Below are 20,510 nucleotides of genomic sequence, written 5' to 3' on the forward strand. Positions count from 1 at the left end.
CCGTGGAGTCACATTTCATGCCCTGTCTCCTCGCCTTTCCGCCTGCAGTTTTGCACATTTGCGCTGACAGTTCTGGTTTCTCTGCTGGTAGTGACACCAGGCCTTGCGAGAGCTGTCTGTGGTCCTGGGTGGGATGTAAACAGTTTTTCTCTCGGAAATAGCCTAATTTGAAGGAAATCCCCTTTGCTGTTTGACATGGTGTGAACCATAGCATCAGGAATCCTTTTAAATCCAACAAGATATTAATAAATCTGTCTCCTGGGTGCCATCTCTCCAAACACAACAACCTCAGTTGTTGCTCTTGAGATGCCCTAAGAATAAAAGATCTGCATTCAGACACACAGTCCTTTCCTTTTGCACTGAGGATTCTTGGATGAGGTTTATTTTGGTGTCCTTAGCCACGGCAGGGAGCCATGTTCAGCTTTGGTTTTCTAGGCTGTGAGTTTCACAGTCCAACCCTTGTCGGTGGAACAGATAAGAGATTTAAAACACACAAATATCTTCCACATCTTTGCTTAAGCATCACCTCATCAGTGGCTATCTCTCACCAACGCTGCCATGTAAGTTAGCTGCAGCATCAGCCTATCTGTAATGACCTAAGTTATTGTTTGAATGTGTTTAATGAGGCTTAATGAATGTTTAATGGCGTGGAAGCTCTGTGAGGTCCAAGGGGTACTTCTCTGGCCTACCCTTCTCTCCAGAACCTATGATTAGCTGAGGCCTGACGGCATGATATTTCATTTCACAGGAACAGACAACCAGCAGATCGCTATCACCCCGACCCCGGAGTCATCTCCTCATGGGAAGCTGTTGCCGATTTCACCAACATGGCCTTTCTCTGAAGTCCAGTCTTCCTCAGCAGTGGACAGAATGAAGCCTGGGCCCGGAGCATCCCCTGACAACACGAGCTGGCCGCAGTCCGCCTGGACGGCCCTACCCAAAACACACCGCCGAGCTCGGGCCCACGGGGACTTCTCTCCTTCCCAAGGCAGCGCCCACAGCGCCTCCCTCGAGCCTTCCAAGGATTCCGCCGAGACCCTGGTCCAGCCAAGAGCTCCAGGGGGAAAACAAGCAGCCTCAGTGTCAGGTTTGCCTCTCACCAGCATGCTGCCCCCACTGTCCACCCTCCCGCCAGTGACGTCCTTCACCGCTGGCCTCCCGTTGCGGCCACCGTGGGTAGGGACTCCTTCCATTTCAGAACTACATTCCCTGAGGGCAGACGCTCTCCTCTCATCTTCATCTTCTTCATTGGCTCCCGACTCACCTCATTCCATCATCTTTTCTAAGGCAGCAGAGCCACCCACCAAAGTGCCTTTATTCCCCCACACAGCTCCAACTGACTCTTCCACAAGTCAGAGCATAGTGAATCCCCTAAACCCATTTGCTGAGGAAATGAACCGTGCTCCATCCAGAAATGCCCAGGATTTAATAGGCATCCCTCGTCTAGGTTTTTCTGGATCCTCGAGCCCAGCAGGAGGTGCTCACTCAGCGGGCTCCCCCTCACCTGAATTTTTTAGCTCTGTGGCAGACCTGGCCCCTTTGTCTCCCCCTCCCCCAGCCTCTGGAAGTCTTCAGCTTCCTGGTGGAAGGCCCTCATCGTTGATGTTGGAAGTGGTTCCAAGTCTTGCATCCACCCAGCCGATTGAAGCTGAGGTGGCTCAAAGAGCACCTAATGGGGTGTCTCTGCCAACCTTGAAGAGTGCAGCAACCCATGAAGCTGCGTCCTCGCTGGTCCAGACTGCAGAGTCAGTGGCAGTGGGAATGACCAGCCTGGAGGCAGCCCGTGCTCCTGCAAAGAACTCTGCTTACCCCCTGCGTGTGTCAGCAACCCCAGAGAATTCCAAAGGGCCCACCCTTTCAGCAGAACCCAAATCTTCCCCTTTGGTGCCTTCTCCTCTGCCTCTCACCACAGCTGACCAAGGACAAGAAGGCCCTTCTGGGGCAGTTCCCACATCCCCATCAAATGGCACAATAGCCGACTTCCCCTCCACGCCTGCTCCCCTCCAGCTGGCACGGAGTCAGGCCTCTCCATCCGCCTTGCCCCAAGTGCCAACTCCTCAAGAAGCAGGTAGTGATGGGTCCCCTCCCACTGCAGCTACAGACCTCCTCCTCTCAAGCACATTTCCTCATCGTCCTTCCACGACTTGGACATTTCCCCTGCAGAAGGAAAATAGCATGGGAGCTGTTTTAAAGAAAAATGAAAAGGCAAATTTGACAGTTGCTCTCCAGACCCTTCCGAGTAAAGAGAGTCCAAGTCTTCACACTGTAGATGGAGTCACCTCTAATTTCAGCACTGATCATGTCTCTACAGACGTGACACAACCAGGAACCAGCCTCCTTCCTTCTGAATTACCTCCATCTTCCATCCCCTTCACACGAGCTACCCAGACTGTGTCCCCATCTCATAGTTTTTCCAGCGCCAAGCCAGTGACTTACACAGCTGTGACAGACTATTCTGAGTTGCCAGTTTGGGCTTCCAAACAGGTGACAGCTTTTCCCTCCTCCAGTGAGGTCTATGATTTCTCAACAATAGGAGGCATGAAGAAGCCAGCAACCACAGATGTTTTCTGGAGTTCTGTTGCAGCAGAAGCTGAGTCCCTTTCCACAGAATCCATGATGTCTGGTTGGCTGCAGCAAAGAAATTATCATGTAAATAGGCACACGATTAACTCCACAAGTTGGGAAACTCACTCAGCTGCAGCCACTTCTCCTGGTGGTTTAAATTCCACTGCCAATACAATAAAATCTCAAGATTTCAAAGATAATGTTGGGCATTCAGCGACTGTGGAAGGTTTTAGCATCCAGGATCCAGGGTCTGGTATGAGCACCAACCAGCCCATCCAACAGTCAGATGTTACCATGGTTGGAAAACATACCGACTTCTTGTCCATAAACACTAACAACTACCCCAGGGACTTCCAAACAGCTGAGATTGGAGATTACCCATCTATAACCCAACAATCTGTGTCTCATCCCCATCTACAGTCACCTGCCCATCCAGCAGGTCCACTTGTGCTGAGCTCTCCAAGTCTGACTTCCACAGCTCGCTTGCCAGAAATGCTTTCAGATGGAACAGATACAAGTTTTCAAATCACTGATGACATCTATCCATCTCCAGTGATAAATGCTTCCCCACCATTCCAGGGTATCCTGAGATTTCACCCTACTGCTGAATCGCCTCCTCTGTCAACCAATGCCTTACTCAGGACCCCATCCAAAACACTGCGGGCTCCTCAGCACCCTGAGAAATGGACAGGTGCAACCACTAATGCAGGTAGTTTGTTTCCTGGTCCCTCCCAAGATAGGTGTCTGACAGCTTCTGCGGCCAAAGCATCTTCAGGCTCAACACAGATACTAGCTTTGCTCTAAAGGAGCAGATATGCCTGATTTCAGGATGATGAATGAGTTACTAGTCCAGATAGTCATGCCCGTGATCTTCAGCTGACTTGATATTTTGGAAAGATTCGGAATTTAAGTGTCCTTATTTCCACCCATAGCTTTGCTGTAAGTGGCATTCTCATTACGATTAATCGACTTAATGAACCTAAAGCCGTTTTGCTTAAATTCCAGAGCTCAGAGACCTCTCAGCCCAACAAACCCATAAGTGGCATCCATGCATCCCCACAGGTGGTGTGTGCATTCCGTGCCAATGACAAACTTTGCTTTTTCTCTTTGCAGTGGATTCCTCAGTGTTGCCCAAGGCAGAACCGACAGCAGCAGCAGCAGCAGCAGCAGCAGCAGCAACCACATTGTTTCTTCGGAAATCAAGTCCACTGGTGCTGTCTGCAGCCCTGGTTGCCAAGGGCACCGGCAGCAGCCCTTCGGCCATGGCCTCGGGATTAGCCAAGAGCAGCTGGACCACTGCTCTAGCTAAAAACATCACGAGCAGTGCGGCATCTGGCCCCAAAGCGACACCAGGGGTGGCTCATCCAGCCTTCTCCTTCACGCCGACCTACATGTTTGCAAGAACAGCACACACCGTGAGCGCTCACCCAGCCATGCAAGGGAACACGGGCGCTGCCTCTGGCCTGTTATCCACAACACACCTCCCCAGGAAACCACAAGCCATGCACACGGGCTTCCCGAACCCCACCAACCCAGACCTGCCCAGGGTGTCCACCACTCGCCCGCTGACCATCACAGCAGCCTTGACGTCCATCACCGCACCAGTGAGGGCCACCCGGATGCCGCCTTCATCAGCAGAAAACACAGATGCCGCTCTTCCCGCTGTGTCCACTGCTGTGGTCACACCTGGCAAGACGGCGTCCAACCTGGAGTGTCAGATGTCCACTAAGCTCCTGGTGAAGACAGGTAAGAGTTCACTGCCCTGATTTGATGTGAAAGCCGCAAGTGCATCCTGGCCTCAGAGATGTAGGAGAATTCTTAGATTTCTTTTGAGATCAGTGGTTCTCAACCAGTCCCTGCCACCATGTCTGGAGACGTTTTTGAGTGTCTACATCTTGGAGGGTAGGGAGGGTGTTTCAGGCATCTAGCAAGTTAAGAAACCAAGGATGCTGCTAAACTTCCCTACAATGCACAGGATGGTCAGGCAATAGAATAATCCAGCCCAAAACATCCAAAGTGCTGAGGCTGAGGAGTCCTGGTCTTTATTAAGTGATAAAGAATCTCCTCTATCATGTGGAGAATATGACACAGAATCTAGCCCTGGGATCCATCCTGGTATCAGAGGCCTCCTGAAACCAGTTCCCCTAGGGAGTCTGAAAAAGCAAAGGTACACCAAAATTTGCCTGTAGAGCATATCTACAGGCAAGCCTTGATGGTGAGATGTCTACAGTGATGTCTCACATGTGTGAATGCTGTGATTAGTAAAATATATGATCATAGGAAGGGCAACAGGACTCAGAAGGACTCTGTCCTGTGTTTTCTCAACCATCCGATACTAAAGTACAGCGATGGTACCCTATGTTGGCACCTGAAGTTTCTTCTGATGTTAAAAAGGAGACCTTCTTGAAAAAGTCGGGGTGGTAGATGCTGGTTTTTTAGCCCCCTCCTCTGAGTTGCAGCAAATGGGCCAAGAAGGCACACCATGCTTTTAATAGTGTGGTAGTGTCTGCTATAAAAAGCATTAGAAACATTATTTGAAAGAGCATGCCAGTGTTGAATGCTCATGTCCCGCCTTCCTCTTCACCCCACAAGGAATTAAATGAAATTATTTCTTGAGACAGATCCTATTCTAAAATGGGAAATTGTGAAGTTAGGCATAGCAGAAAGCACAGTATCTTTTTTCAGTTTCTCAAGAAATTATACCATCTGGTTTTCCCCTCCCCCTGCCCCCTCCCTCCAGATCTCTGCCTCCCCCTCTGAGTGGCAGGCAACCCCAGCCTCCTTGATGCGGAAGTCTGGAATATTCTCCACTCCCTCTTCTTCACACCCCTCCTCACCCCAGCCACACCCAGTTGGTTCCTTCCTCTTCTGCCTCCTGAATACCTCTTCCCTCCACCCCTACCGCCCCTTCCCTGGTTCACATCACTCACCTACATTCTGCAAAAGCAGCCAGATTTCTCTGTCTGCCTTCAGACTTCCCCCCACCCCTCTAATCTCCTCTCCAGTCTGCAGTCAAGGGAACCTTCTAAAGTTCATGCCTTTGCTTAAACCCCTTCCTTTCCCACTGCCCTCAGGACCAGGCCTGGACTTGTAGACTGAAGTATTCACTTCTCTCCCCATGCTTTTGCACTTGGTCTTCCCTCTGTTGGGAGTGGCCAGGGCAGTCCCTCTGGCCTTAGCCCAGCTCATGCCCATCATCCTCCAAGACTTCGTGGAAGCATCAGTTCCTCCCAGAAACCTTCCCTGATCCCCACCCCCTCGCCCCAGTCAGGGCTGGATGCTTCTCCAAGGGCCTCCAACTACATCCTAGGCTTCCCTTCAGGGAACACCTGTCGTGTTCCATCACAGCTGCCTCTTCTCATGCCAGGTCTCCATCCTGCTTGTTGGGGCCTGGGGGGCGGGAGGGGGGAACTGCCCCTCCTGATGCAGGGTTGATTTAGGCTGTTTTAGGATGCAGGGCCTGCCCTTAAGGAGGCTCTCAGGGATGCTGTTGCAAGAATTTCCTTGCATGCAGACCAGTCAGGAGCAGGCACACTGGCTTTAGCCTGGCTTTCAGAGTTAAAGGCAGTGACGGTCAGAAGTGAAGTGCCGCTAGTGTACTAGCCGGCTCTCCATCAGGGCCACCCAAATGACTGGGCCTTGTTTAGGACGTGAGCGGGACCAATAGAGCTGCCGCCCCAGCTATGCTAAATGGGAAAATTGTAAAAGTAGGAAATTTTGCCATCTGGTTGTCAGTTGGCCCTGTACCCACCAGTTTTGCTCAGAACCTGTAGGGGGTGCTGGGTGGCTGGGAAGGAGCAGAGGGCTCGTGAATTAGGTCTGCTGCCTTGAGCTGATTGGGTGCTTCTGTTTCACCCCACAGTTCTCTTTCTGACTCAAAGGAGGATGCAGATCAGTGAAACCTTGAAGCTCAATATAGCCAAAGGGCTCACACAGGCCTTGCGGAAGGCGTTCCACCAGAATGACGTCTTGGCTCATGTAAGCCCCCTGCTCTTGTAACCAGGCTCGTCCAGCCACGTCTTCTTTTTGGGTCCAGAGTCTGTTTACATTGTTTCTCTGCTCCCTGGGCGCCATAACCACCACAGAAGTAGACTCTTTCATCACTCATCATTTTGGCAAATAGCTAATGTGTGGTAGCAGGAGAAGGAGGTCAAAGTCTGAGATAGAAAATTGAGGATAATTGTGTCTAGTTTTGGGGTTGTTTTTTTTAAAGCCTGGATGTACTTTATAAAAATTGCCCCATTATCCTGTTATTTGGGGAAAGTGTTTAATTGTGTCAGTGTAATTTTGCAGAAATCATCCACTGCCTTTTCTTTTATCTTCCTCACCATTGTAAACAGTTGGTGATTTATTTCTGGACATTTAAAAATTACTCTGACTTGTAAATTAAGTCCAACTTTGCTTAAATTGAGAGCACAGACAAGGAAGTAAGCATTTTTTTTCTCTCCAAACACTTTCATGCCAAGTACTATTTAACAACCACCAGCTGATTTTGATGGCATATCCAAGTGATGGAAATCTTGCTCTACTCCCTTTTGGTTTAATTCCAAGTTTTAAAGCAGTACATGTGATGGGCAGTCAGTGGACAGCCCTCTACATCACTTAAAAATATCGCTCCAGCTTTCTGCTCTGATGCTCTGCACAGCTGCATTCAAATTAGTGGTCCTTCCCTGCCACCACACCACAGACCAGGAAGGAGATTGCGTACAGTTTATTCATCATTGTTAATCTCTTCTATATAATTCTGAGAAGAAAAAGAGGAAATGCTCTCCACAAGAGGCATCTGTGGTTTCTGCACCAGAAACTTTATTTGAAAGTTGAAAATGTGAATGTTTCCCTGTGGTTACCTGAGACAGTTTCCGTTAAACTTTGGTTGTTTGCAGATTAGCCTCACAGTTTTTGCCCTTTGTTGCATATCATCACAGACCGCTGTGACAATTAGTATGTAGTAGTTATTTTAAAATCAGTTTTTATTTAAAAAAACACTTAAGATTGGGATTTTTATATAGGCACTACTTTATATAAGATGGATAACTAATAAAAACCTTCTATATAGTATAGGGAACTCTATTCAATACTCTGTAATGACCTATATAGGGAAAGAATCTAGAAAGGAGTGGATATATGGATATGTATAACTGATTCACTATACTGTGCCGCAGAAACTAACACAACACTTTGAATTGACTATGGTTCAATAAAAATTTAAACACTGAAACATATTTCTTTCAAGAGGATGTTTGATATTATCACCATGAATAGAAGTCAGGATCATTTGCCACAAATGGAAGGTAATGATAAAAATGAAATAAGGGAGTTTCCTGACGGTCTAGTGGTTAGGATTTGGTGCTTTTACTTTCATGGCCCAGTTTCAATCCCTGGTCAGGGAACTGAGATCCTACAAGCTGCATGGCATGGCCAAAATTAAAAAATAAAAATGAAAATAGTGGAGACTGTTAAATTCAAGCTAGACATTACTGCTTGCAGAAGGCATTAAGGCCGGGGCCTGGCGTCCCTTTGTTCGTTAAAAAATATGATTAGCAAGGATTAGAGAGGTGTTAGAAGTCAACTGTCATCAAACTGAGACTTGCTTCTTGAGATATTAACATTAGGAGGGTTGGAATGGGAGTCACTTTCTTGGGTGATTTGGTGGTATTTAGTGCTGAGTCCACGTTCCAGCCAGGAATACCTCTTGTCCCACCTAAGGTCACCTTGAACATCACCTTCAAGGGACAAGGTGCTGAGGAGCACGCAGTGTGGAGGATGTAAAGGACACCCAGCCTCCTGCAAAGTCAGTTGTCTTGGTTTCTTTGTCAAAAAAGCATGACACTCCTAATGGAGATGGAAGAGTAAGGGGAGGAAAGGCGGTGTTCAAAACACCCTGAACTGTGGATATCAAACACGAGGAAAGCAAAACAAAGTAAGAATAAGGTCAAAAGCCTCGAAAATCTTCCAGTTAGGTGAGAAAGAGTTCAGATCATCAGCATCCCTTAGGACTCCTTTGCTGTAAGAGAAATTCTCCATGGCCCAGCCTTGCCTTGGTCATGAACCAGTTACAAGCCAAGAATGGAGTTAAATCTGAACAGTCCTTCTCTCAGCTTCTAAAGAGAGGGGTGCACCTCATTTACTAGCTGGCCCTTGTCTGGAAGGGGTCTGAACTTAATCTGTCATTTCTGCCTTTTAATGTTTATGTTGTTGTTGTGCTCTGTCACTCAAGTCGTGTCCAACTCTTTGCAACCCCATGGACTGTAGCCCACCAGGCTTCTCTGTCCGTGGGATTTTTCAGGCAAGAATACTGGAGTGGGTTGCCATTTCCTGTTCCAGAAGATCTTCCCAACCCATGTCTCCTGCATCTCCTGTATTGCAGGTGGATTCTTTACCCACTGAGCCATCGGGGAAGCCCCTTTAATGTTTATAAATGATGAGAAATATGGTACAGCCATTTTCCCCAGGATTCCTACCCCAGGAAATCTCTTGCCTGCTGTCTCCTGCCTGACTTCCTGGGTGATAATTGGTGCTCCCAGGATTAAACTGAGGCACTTAAGGAATGAAAAAAAACTACCCACAGACTTAATTCTATTTCAGAATTAAACATAGATTTAATCCTATATCCATAGGTTCAACACAAATGATATTTTGTTGTATTCTGATATCTTGAGACCTGCCAATCCCATCAGCTTATAGGATTGCTAGAATATTTGTCGAATGGGAGTGTCCTCTTCCCCAGCCATGCTGAGTAACCATTGTGGTTCTAAGAAACACCAAGAGAGACTTAAAGTACGGTGGAAGTGAACACTAAGTTCTTTGGGTCCATTTGTCTTGCAGGTGGACCTTCTGGAACATTCTCACAACATCACCGTTGGTTATTATGCTACCAAGGGGAGGCTGGTCTACTTGCCTTCCGCAGTGATCGAAACACTGGGTGTTTACGGGATCAGCAACGTCACTGCGGATGTGAAGCAGCACACCCCAAACTTGCAGTCTGTGGCTGTACTTGCCTCCACGTGGACTCCCCAGCCTGCAGGCTACTTGCAGCTGAAAACAGGCAAGTAATTCAGAAGAAAAGGATTCCTCTTCATTCTGGGATTGTGGGCGGTACCCGGAGGACACCTGTTTGAAAACTCCATCACTGGAACTCCCCTGGTGGTTCAGTGGTTAAGACTCCACACTCCCAGTGCAGGGGGTGCAGGTTTGATCCCTAGTCAGGGAACTAAATCCTTCATTCCATAGCTGAAGATGCCACAACTAAGGCCTGGTGCAGCCAAATAAAAAAAAAAGAAAACTCCATCACTAGCTGCTCTGTCATTTCTTAGAGTCCTTGTGTACCTTCCTCCAAGGGCCTTGCTAATCTATTGTCCAAGTTCCCTGCACAGCAGCCTAAACTTTTCCAACCTGGATTCATGAGAAATATTCCTTCACAGAAGTCTTCCCAATTTATATGAGTATATAGGACTTATGAACATCAGGTACTGTATTTTTTTTCCCTGTATTACCAATGGATACTGAGGAGAGTTGAGTATCCTCAGCATAAAATCTATGCTTTGCAACAACATGTTCCAGATGCCCTTGAATTAGAATCTTTGAGCTTAGACCTTAGAGTCTTTCTTTTAAACTCGCTGGTGGGACTTCCCTGGTGGTCCAGTGGTTAAGAATAAACTTGCTATTGCAGGGGTCACAGGTTCCATCCCTGGCCCGGGAGTATTCCATATGCTGCAAGGCGACTAAGCCCGTGTGCCATGGCTCCTGAGTCCATGTGCTCTGCCACAAAAGCGCACCAAACCTAGAGAAAGCCCCTGCTTTCCCCAACTAGAGAAAGCTCTTGCACAGCAACGAAGACCCAGTGCAGCCTAAATAGATATTTTTTTAAATGTTGTATGTTTTTTAAAATTCTGATCTTGTGGTTTGAAAGCCACAAGAGGAGAGGAACCATTGAAATTGAAAGACTCAAACAACTTAGTCATGTAGGTCAACTGATTTTTTTTTTCCTTCCAAAGAAATAGAAGGCATGATCACTCCAAATTCATTTTAGTTGTCTTGGAGCAGATGTTTCCATATGCCAGTAATTGAAATCACAAAATGCTTTGCATTGGAGGGAATCTCAGGTTCGATCATGCTTTTAATTCTTCTATATTATAAATCATTTTAAGAGCCACTTCCAGAACTATGACTGTCCTTATTTGCCTGATTTCTCTGAGGTAAAATCATGCTGTTTTGTATCATGACTGCCATTAAGTTCAAGGAACTAAGACATAGAGCTTTGGTGAGCGTTGATTTATTACTCTCATTCTAGTGCTACAGTTTGTGAGCCAGTCCGACAACATACAGTCCTGCAAATTTGCTCAGACCATGGAACAGAGGCTACAGAGAGCCTTCCAGGATGCCGAGAAGAAAGTTCTGAATACTAAAAGCAACCTAACGATTCAGGTGAGTGGGAGAGTGCTTCAGCCTGAAGTTGACAGAGGCCACCCGGAACCCAAATGTTGGTGAGAAGTGCTTTGGTTCCCCCATTTCAAAGCTGCCTTTGTACTTTGGGTATATGATGTCAGTAGGAGAAGGTGCCACTTTGGGATCACTGACCTGAGTCAGGCCTGGGACTGATGAGGATATCTGGGGTTGATCATACAAGAGAGATAGTGTGCCCCTGTGTACCTGCTGTGATTTGGGATTTTATGTTTATTTTCCCTTGTGAAGCTTCCTCAAGTCTTTATAATATACTTATTATTTTTTTAAATATACTACACTCTATATGTCAGGTGTCTCATATAAAGTGAATCATTTCTAAATAACTAATTCACCTAAGATTTCCTTTTCTGTGATTTTCATTCAGTTTATTTTCCAGGCATCCACAGGAACAATCACCTTAGTTTAGCATGCACATCTTTTACTTAGGGCTTACTATGTGCCAGGACATTGCTAAGTGTTTTATAAATGCTTTGCTACATAATACTCAAGACATCCTTCTGAGGTGTTATTATCAGCATTTCACAGAAAAAGGAATGGAGAGAATGGTAAGAAACTTCCAGAATTAGGACTTGAGCCAAAGCCTGTACTCTAATCCACCATGCTCTGCTAGCATCAATACAATGTAGAAATGGGATCCTTTAAAAAAAGAAAAAAAGAAAAAGAAATGGGATCCTTGATGAAATTTTCAGCAGGCATGTGACTTCTCTTCCAGGGCAGTCTCAGTACTGGTATACTGCATTTCAGCTTCCTGAATTTGCAGTAGACATGCTACCAAATGTCTTTCTCAGACCCATTTTTTTATATTTCTATAGACAACATCTCCCTAAAGACACATGCTTCTTAATAATTTTCATCCAGCCCCCAAATTTCTCTCTGTTTTTACTGAACTAAAAGCCTTTGCAACTAAACCCAGTGGTTTTAAAATTGACATTTAGCTTAAATGAATTATCAGCAAAGCCAATATGTTGTGGAAAGCATACAATTTAATTTGAATGAGCAGTTGTCCCTTTCTAGATTCACCCAAAGTATATATGGAAGTATCTCATTATGATCTGGTTCATATTTGACTAAGATCTAAAAACATGTCACAGACATAGGATTTATGTAAGGAGTGTGACTCAGCTCCTTTGTGGGAGATCTTTTTCTTTCTGATTGCGTTTGTGATCCTCACAGGTACATGAGTCTTATTGGAGCTTGGCAGTGGAATATATTCTAATTATAATCAGGAAGTACAGACTTACAGAGCAGCTTCTTTTTATCAGCCAGTGGAAGGGACACCAAGATAAATAAGCTGCCCTTGGCCTTAAGAAGCCTCTCTTGTGTTGTTGTATGATAGTCATGGCCATGAGATGAAACTATATTTATAAAGTAAGCAACAAACATTCCTTGGAAAAGACTACAGCAGGCAATTAGAAAATGGCATCTAAATAGATTTTAGATGCTCTTGAATGTATCAATAGCTCTTGATATGAATGGATAATTCGGTGAATTGTTTTATTAACCCTCTTTCACTTTTTGCCTTGGCTCATAGGAAGCCCAGAGCCAAAGCTGTTGTGTAGATTTAATAACCCTCTAGGCCACTATGTTATGCATAGATCGTTACATGCTAATCATCCCCCAGGGTTGTTGTTAATCAGTTTTTTTTAGGACCTGGTTTTGCAATTAATAAATTTCCCTTTTATTGTATTAAATATAATTTTTGGGGCACCTTGGGTCTTTTGTGGAATAAAGCAATGTAAATATTTAATTTTTTCAGAGGGTCATTGAAAAAGTGACTTCTTAGTTTTTATTTGTATAGCATTGATATTAAGGGCTAGATTATAGTAGGCTCAGTTAAGACTTTTTGATTATAAGCAACAGAATGCAAGCTCACAAGGCTTATGCAAAAAGAGGAAGTGATTGGCTCATGTAACTGAAAAGTTTGTAGCTTCTTACTTTAGGAACAGTTGGATCCAGGTGCTGATATGATTTCTTCATGAAATTGTGTCCTCATCTCTTGGCTTGCCTTGCTATAGGCTGGCATTATCCTCAGGCTCAAGGCACCTCCAAGTTTGTCTCATCTTTATTGCTCACAGTCTCATGGAACCAGAGTGCCTTTTCTTGTGTCATTCCAGTCAAAATCCTGGGATTTTCATTGAGCCCTCTTGGATCATGTGCTCATTTCTGGACCAGTTACTGTGACTGAGGATATGAAATGTCCCAATCAACTAAGTCTGACTGAGATACCCGCTCCTGGAGCCTGACTGGGGCAACTCTCCCCAAAGCACATGAATTCACAGGACAGAGCAGTGTTTCCTCAAGAGAAATTGTGGTACTGACATAGAAGAAGGGAGAATGGATGCTAAGGATGAAAACAGTAGCTTTCCATTCCATCAGCTTTATGGGTCTAATTAAAAGAATCATGGCATGACTGAATGGGAAGTAAGAGATGATGTCAGAACCCAAAGGAATCTCAGAACAGAGGGGTGATGGGAAAGTGTTCTTTGCAAGGGACAGGGCATGACTATGAGGGAACCGTCATATGACCTTGGTTTCAGGACTGTGGATTTCTTCTTATTTATGAAGCTGTTGTTAAGCAGCCCCCAAGAGTGACTACACTTTTCTTAGCTATAAAAAATATGAGTAAAGAAAACATAAATGGAAAGACATTCTGTGTTTATGAATTGGAAGACTTAATATTGTTATGATGTCAAGTACTACCAAGAATGATTGATAGACTCAATGCAATCCCTATCAAAATTCCAGTGATGTCTTTTGCAGAAATAGAAAAATCTATCCTACAATTCACATGAAATCTCAAGGGACCCCAAATCGCCAAAACAATCCCAAAGAGGAAAACAAAGTTGGATATCTCACACTTCCTTATTTCAAAACTTAGTGCAGATATTCAAAGCAGGATGGAACTGGCATAAAGACAGAAATATGGACCAGTGGAACCAAACAGAAAGCCCAGAAATAAATACATACATGGTCAAATGATTTCTGACAGGACCATTAGGTGGGGGAAGCCACAGTCATTTCAGCCAAACAGTTCAGTTCAGTCACTCAGTTGTGTCCAACTCTTTGCAACTCCATGGACTGCAGCATGCCAGGCCTCCCTGTCCATCACCAATTCCCAGAACTTGCTCAAACTCATGTCCATCGAGTTGGTGATCCCATCCAATCATCCTCTGTCATCCCCTTCTCCTCCTGCTTCAATCTTTCCCAGCATCAGGGTCTTTTCAAATGAGTCAATTCTTCACATCAGGTGGCCAAAGTATTGGAGTTTCAGCTTCAGTATCAGTCCTTCCAATGAATATTCTGGACTGATTTCCTTTAGGATGGACTGGTTGGATCTCCTTGCAGTCCACGGGACTCTCAAGAGTCTTCTCCAACACCACAGTTCAAAAGCATCAATTCTTAGGCACTCAGCTTTCTTTATAGTCCAACTCTCACATTCATACATGACTACTGGAAAAACCATGGCTTTGACTAGATGGGCCTTTGTCAACAAAGTAATGTCTCTGCTTTCTAATATGCTGTCTAGGTTGGTCATAACTTTTCTGCCAAGGAGCAGGTGTCTTTTAATTTCACGGCTGCAGTCACCATCTGCAGTGATTTTGGAGCCCCCCAAAACAGTCTGTCACTGTTTCCATTGTTTCCCCATCTATTTGCCATGAAGTGATGGAACCAAATGCCATGATCTTTGTTTTTTTGAATGTTGAGTTTTAAGCCAGCTTTTTCACTCTTCCTCTTTCACTTTCATCAAGAGGTTCTTTAGTTCTTCTTCTCTTTCTGCTGTAAGGGTGGTGTCACCTGCATATCTGAGGTTATTGATATTTCTCCTGGCAATCTTGATTCCAGTGTATGCTTCATCCAGCCCAGCATTTCTCATGATGTACTCTGCATATAAGTTAAATAAGCACAGTGACTATAAACAGCCTTGATGTACTCCTTTCCTGATTTGGAACCAGTCTGTTGTTCCATGCCTGGTTCTAACTGTTGTTTCTTGACCTGCATACAGATTTCTCAAGAGGCAGGTCAGGTGGTCTGGTATTCCCATCTCTTTAAGAATTTTCCAGTTTGTTGTGATCCACACAGTCAAAGGCTTTGGCATAATCAATAAAGCAGAAGTAGATGTTTTTCTGGAACTCTCTTGCTTTTTCAATGATCCAACAGCTGTTGGCAATTTGATCTCTGGTTCCTCTTCCTTTTCTAAATACAGCTTGAGCATCTGGACGTTCACGGTTCACATACTGTTGAGGCCTGGCTTGGAGAATTTTGAGCATTACTTTGCTAGCATGTGAGATGAGTGCAATTGTGTGGTAGTTTGAACATTCTTTGGCATTGCCCTTCTTTGGGATTGGAATGAAAACTGACCTTTTCCAGTCCCATGGCCACTGCTGAGTTTTCCAAACTTGCTGGCATAATAAGGCCCTCTTGACTTTGCATTCAGCATGTCTGGCTCTAGGTAAGTAATCACACCATCGTGGTTATCTGGGTCATGAAGATCTTTTTGTCTAGTTCTTCTGTGTTTTCTTGCTGCCTTTTCTTAATATCTTCTACTTCTGTTAGGTCCATACCATTTCTGGCCTTTATTGTGCCCATCTTTGCATGAAATGTCCCCTTGGTATCTCTAATTTTCTTGAAGAGATCTGTAGTCTTTCCCATTCTATTGTTTTCCTCTATTTCTTTGCATTGATCACTGAGGAAGGCTTTCTTTTCTCTCCTCAAGATTCTTGAAACTCTGCATTCAAATGGGTATCTTTCCTTTTCTCCTTTGCCTTTAGCTTTCAGCCAGTAATACTAGGAAAACTGATATCCACAAGCAGAAGAATGAAGTTGTATCCTCACCTAACACCATATACAAAAGTTAACTCAAAATGGATCAAAGACCTAAGTGTAGGAGCTAATAAAGCTGTAGGACTCTTAGAAGAAAATCGGGGAGAAAAGCTTTATGACATTGAATTTGGCAGTGATTTGTTGATATGACACCAAAAAGCACAGATAACAAAAGAAAAAATAAGTAAGTTAGATGTCATCTGTTGGGGTCCTTTAATGGACTGGAACCTGGTGGTACGTAGTAGATGATAAGAAAGTAAAAGAGAGAGAGAGACAAAAAAAGACCCGGGGACCTAAGCTCTGATGGAGCAAAGGTGCTTTAATGATTTTTCTATGAGTATATTATAGGCTGCAGTACAAGAAACTTCTTTCGGGAATGATAGAGATCAGAAAACCAAACGTACTGCAACTGTTACCAAGGGAACAAGGGGTAATGTTAGTCACAAGGTCAGGAGACAATCCATATCTCAAGAAAGGGGAACGGGACTAAGCAGTTTTGTCCTAAAGAGAATGTTTACTAAAGGAGACCCAAGCCTGCCTCACACAATGACCTCAGTCCCTGGGAGCAGCGTGCTGTTCCGCTTGAAGAGGGACAAAGGACTCATGAGAGACAGCACGTAGGAATCCTTGTGTCAAACATTCCCTGACAGTCATCAAAATTAAAAACTTTTGTGGCTCAAAAGACATTATCAAAACTCAGCCCACATAATGGAAGAAAATATTTGCAAATAATATATCTATAATGGGTTAATATCTAGAGTACATAAAGAGCTCCTACATGTCAACAGCAAAAAACCAAACAACGCAAGCAACCCAAGTAAGAAATGGGCAAAAGACTTGACATTTCTTCAAAGATGATATACAGGTAACCAATAAGCACATGAAATGCAAAAAATCCCACAAAATACCACTTCACACCTATGAGGATAACTGTTATTTTTAAAAAATTGAGAATAACAAGTGTTGGTAAGGAGAAATTAGAACTCTTGTGCACTGCTGGTGGGCATGCAAATGGTGCAGCTGCTGTGTAAAAGAGCATTGTTGTTGTTAGCATTCCATCAAAAAAGCATCGAGTTACCATATGATCCAGCAATTCTGGTGTATGCTCCATAGAATGTAAACCAGGGACCTGACCAGATGTTTGAACACCAGTGTTCATAGCATTATTCACAATACCCAAAAGGTGGAAGCAACGTTAAGTGTCCATCTGCAGGTGAATGAATAAATAAATGTGGTATATCTATGCAAGGGAATATTATTCATTTTTAAAACAAAGGGAAATTCTGACACATGCTACAACATGGGTGTACCTTGGGGACATCATTCTAAGTGAAAGAAGCCAGTCACAAAAGGACAAATACTGTATGATTCCACTTATGAAAAGGGTTTAGTTTTGTCAAATTAATAGAGACAGAAAAATTGAATGGTGGTTCCCAGGGACTAAGAAGAGGAGGAAATGGGGAGTTATTTAGTAGGCATAGAGTTTCAGTTTGGGATGAAGGAAAAGTTTTGGAAATGGACGGTGGTGATGATTGCCCAAAAATGTGAATGTACTTAATACCACTGTACACTTAAATGGTTAAAACGGTAAAACATAATGTGTATTTTACCACAGAAAGTATGAAACTAATATAGTGTTGTATGTTAGTGAAGTCTCCTTAATAAAAAAAGTTCTCAATTAAAAGAAGTATAACTTACTTTGTTGAGTGTAGTATGTACTAAGATACCATACTGCAAGCTCTTTGGGATCCAGTGAGATTTAGTTTTGTTGAAAAGAAACAAGCATATATATATATATATATATATATATATATGTATCAGTTCAGTTCAGTTGCTCAGTCGTGTCCAACTCTTTGCGACCCCATGCATCACAGCACGCCAGAATGTTCCAAATAGAGATAAAGATTGCAAAGTTACTTTAGTTATTATTTTCTAGGTGACAGGACAGTGAGGTCTTTCGAATTATTCAGAAAGAAGTACCTTTCTTCTTGGTACCTTGGGAAAGAGGTATGAATACTTGTGGCTAAACCACATTCCAAAAATGCTTCTGGAGAGAAAGTAAGAGTTGCCCAGAAATGTTGACTCCATATATCATTAATCTTGAGACTCGAGACGCTGTGTCAGAGAACTTAAAAGGAACTTCCTCTTATGGGAAAAACTTCCAAACAGCTTGAAGCAGCTTACTCTTGACAGTCTTCTTCAAAGTAAGTTTTAAAAGTAATGTTGCAGAGATATTTGTGTCTGAGCACACAGATGATTCAGACAGACTGGCTATCAGTTCCTGGCAAAAAGAGAAGACATATTCAAATGAAGGAAATTTGAGGAAAGTGCAATGAAAAGGACTTTGCAAAAGTGTGCCCAGGCTCTGGGGCACGGGGATGGTGCAGCTTTCAAGGCTGTGACATTGGGGCTGATGAGGTGAGGGGAGGGAGCAGTTGTGGGACACTTGGGCCAGAAGTGCCCAACAAGAGCTTTGATCCCCCGGGAGGGAGCCCCCAACACCAGCTCTCTGACCTCACTCTCCTCCTTCTCGCCCACATCCTCCTGAGCTCCCTGTAGCTAATACCAGGGCGCCAGTAGCCCATTGGTGTGGTCCACAGAGTTCTGCCTCTGGGGACTCTGAGCAGGATGAGGGTGGGGTGGCAAATGGATCTGGTGGGGGAAGGGGCAGACACTCAGCACAGAAGCCCACAAAAGCTGTCTCACCAGGCAAAATGCCTTCCTACTGCATCTGTTTTTTACGTTTCATCTGTGGGGTGTTTGTATGTATATACACTCACCCATGAAAGTCTCATTTCTTCATAACTAAAAACCTGACTTAAAGATTCAAGAAGAAAACTACACCATCTCATAGTAATATTAACATATGCTATATTGAATTGATAGACCACAATAAAATGGAATCTCTCTCTAAAGAAGCTGTTTTCTATTTCTGCATTCTCATTGCCATCAGTTTTCATCATGCTGTCCATTACTAGGTTGGTGACCAGTGGCGTGCATTCTCCGTCCTTTCAACTTTAAAATTTCCCAAAAGTTTGAATCAGGCTTTCTCTGTCTGAGCAGTTGAGCCCTCCTTAAATTTACCATTCCTTTGCTCTATAGTATCTTCAGAACCATAAAAATAGCCTGCGACCATTTAGCCCCTGAAAAAGATACACACACCAGTGGTCAAAACCTGAAGTCAGGCTGCCCAGGTTTGAATCCTGGCTCCGTCACTTGTTAGCTGTGTGACCTTGGGTAAGTCCCTTGATTGTTCTGGGCTTCAGTTCCCTCCCCTGTCAATGGATATACCTCCATGACAGGAGACACCTCCTAGGGTTGTGGTGAGGGTTAAATGAGATCATGTGCCCTTGGAACGATGCCTGGTACGAGATGCCTGGCATGTTGTGAGCTGTCCGTAAGTGACAACTGTTGTTATTCTTATCTCTTCCTTGCTCTCTTCCCACCTCCCTTTCATTCCTAACCTCTCCTTAAACTTCTCCTCCCACAGCCACCATGAAACAGACCCTCATCTTATTTGGCATGTCTCCCTCCCCTTTCCTCCTGTGTCCATTCAGATGGTGAGCACATCCAACGCCTCCCAGACAGTCACCTTGGTGTACGTGGTGGCCAACCGAAGCTCCTTCCTCAACGGCACCGTGGCCAGCAGCCTCCTCCGCCAGCTCTCCGCTGAGCTGGTGGGGTTCTACCTCACCTACCCACCGCTCACCATCGCCGAACGTGAGTATGTTCGAGTTATGTTTGAATCCCTGTAGGACTCTACCATCTTCTCCGGAAACTTGTCCGTTTAGCAAGCCTCCATGGTGCCACATGCTAACTCTTTTGTCATAAAATCACAACTGTAATGTGTGTGTGATGGGGGTTGAATTGATGAAAACTTCACTGCATGTTGTAAAAAGCACTGGCTAGGTGCTTTTACCCTTCACTTGTCTTGTATCTCATTTAATCCTTCCAACTCCCTTCTATGGTAGGTGCAAAATTAGCCCCATTTTGCAGATGGGAAAATTGAAACTCTAAGAGGTTTAACTCCAAGATGTCTCCTCTGACATAGCTGATGAGACATGGAACCTGGGGCTTGAACCAAGCAGTCTGTCTTCTTAGCTTATAACACTGCCTGATAGAGCATCTGTCCTCATGGCAATCTTGGTTGCTAGGGTTTCCCCCACTTCTGCCATCAACAAAAATTCCCAGGCCTTCAGCCCTTGCCTGGGCTATAGATATTATAATGCAGCTCACGGGCAGTCAGCATCCTGACTTCACTTGATGAAGTCCCCATAGGCTTGTGGCCTCCTCTTTCTCAAATGCTTCAGTTGCATAATCCTCATTACCATGCAGCAGGCATAGACTTCCAAGATGCAGCCTACATTTTGTACCCAAACACTTACTCAGTAGCCAAAGGAAGTAAAGATCTGTGCTCTTAAATTTAATTGTTGATACATACTCAAGGTCACTGGGTAAGTGTTTTTTTTTAAAACATGTATTAGCAAAGTTGTTTTCATTTCCCTCTATGGTTCCTTTTTATATTGTAAATAAGTGAGATAATGTGTGTGAATGTACTTATTAGCACAAAGTAGCTACTCAGACTTTATAAAAAAATGTTTAGTGGCAAACTTTTGTGAGTTTCCATGTACTCAGAAAAGATGACTCTGGATTTTATGGAA

At 44.3% G+C, this 20,510-nt stretch overlaps 1 protein-coding gene across 1 annotated transcript in view; it reads left to right on the forward strand.

Moving 5' to 3' along the window:
• The first annotated feature begins 729 nt into the window (after positions 1-729).
• Positions 730-20,510, forward strand: part of KIAA1549L (KIAA1549 like) — a 126,559-nt gene continuing 106,778 nt past the window's right edge. The window contains exons 1-6 of the mRNA XM_061149431.1: positions 730-1,087; positions 3,679-4,311; positions 6,428-6,543; positions 9,391-9,610; positions 10,856-10,989; positions 19,407-19,569. Coding sequence (XP_061005414.1) covers positions 730-1,087; positions 3,679-4,311; positions 6,428-6,543; positions 9,391-9,610; positions 10,856-10,989; positions 19,407-19,569 — 1,624 coding nt within the window. The remainder of the gene's footprint in view (positions 1,088-3,678; positions 4,312-6,427; positions 6,544-9,390; positions 9,611-10,855; positions 10,990-19,406; positions 19,570-20,510) is intronic.

Source organism: Dama dama, chromosome 1 (assembly GCF_033118175.1).
Source record: "Dama dama isolate Ldn47 chromosome 1, ASM3311817v1, whole genome shotgun sequence".
Taxonomy (NCBI): Eukaryota; Metazoa; Chordata; class Mammalia; order Artiodactyla; family Cervidae; genus Dama; species Dama dama.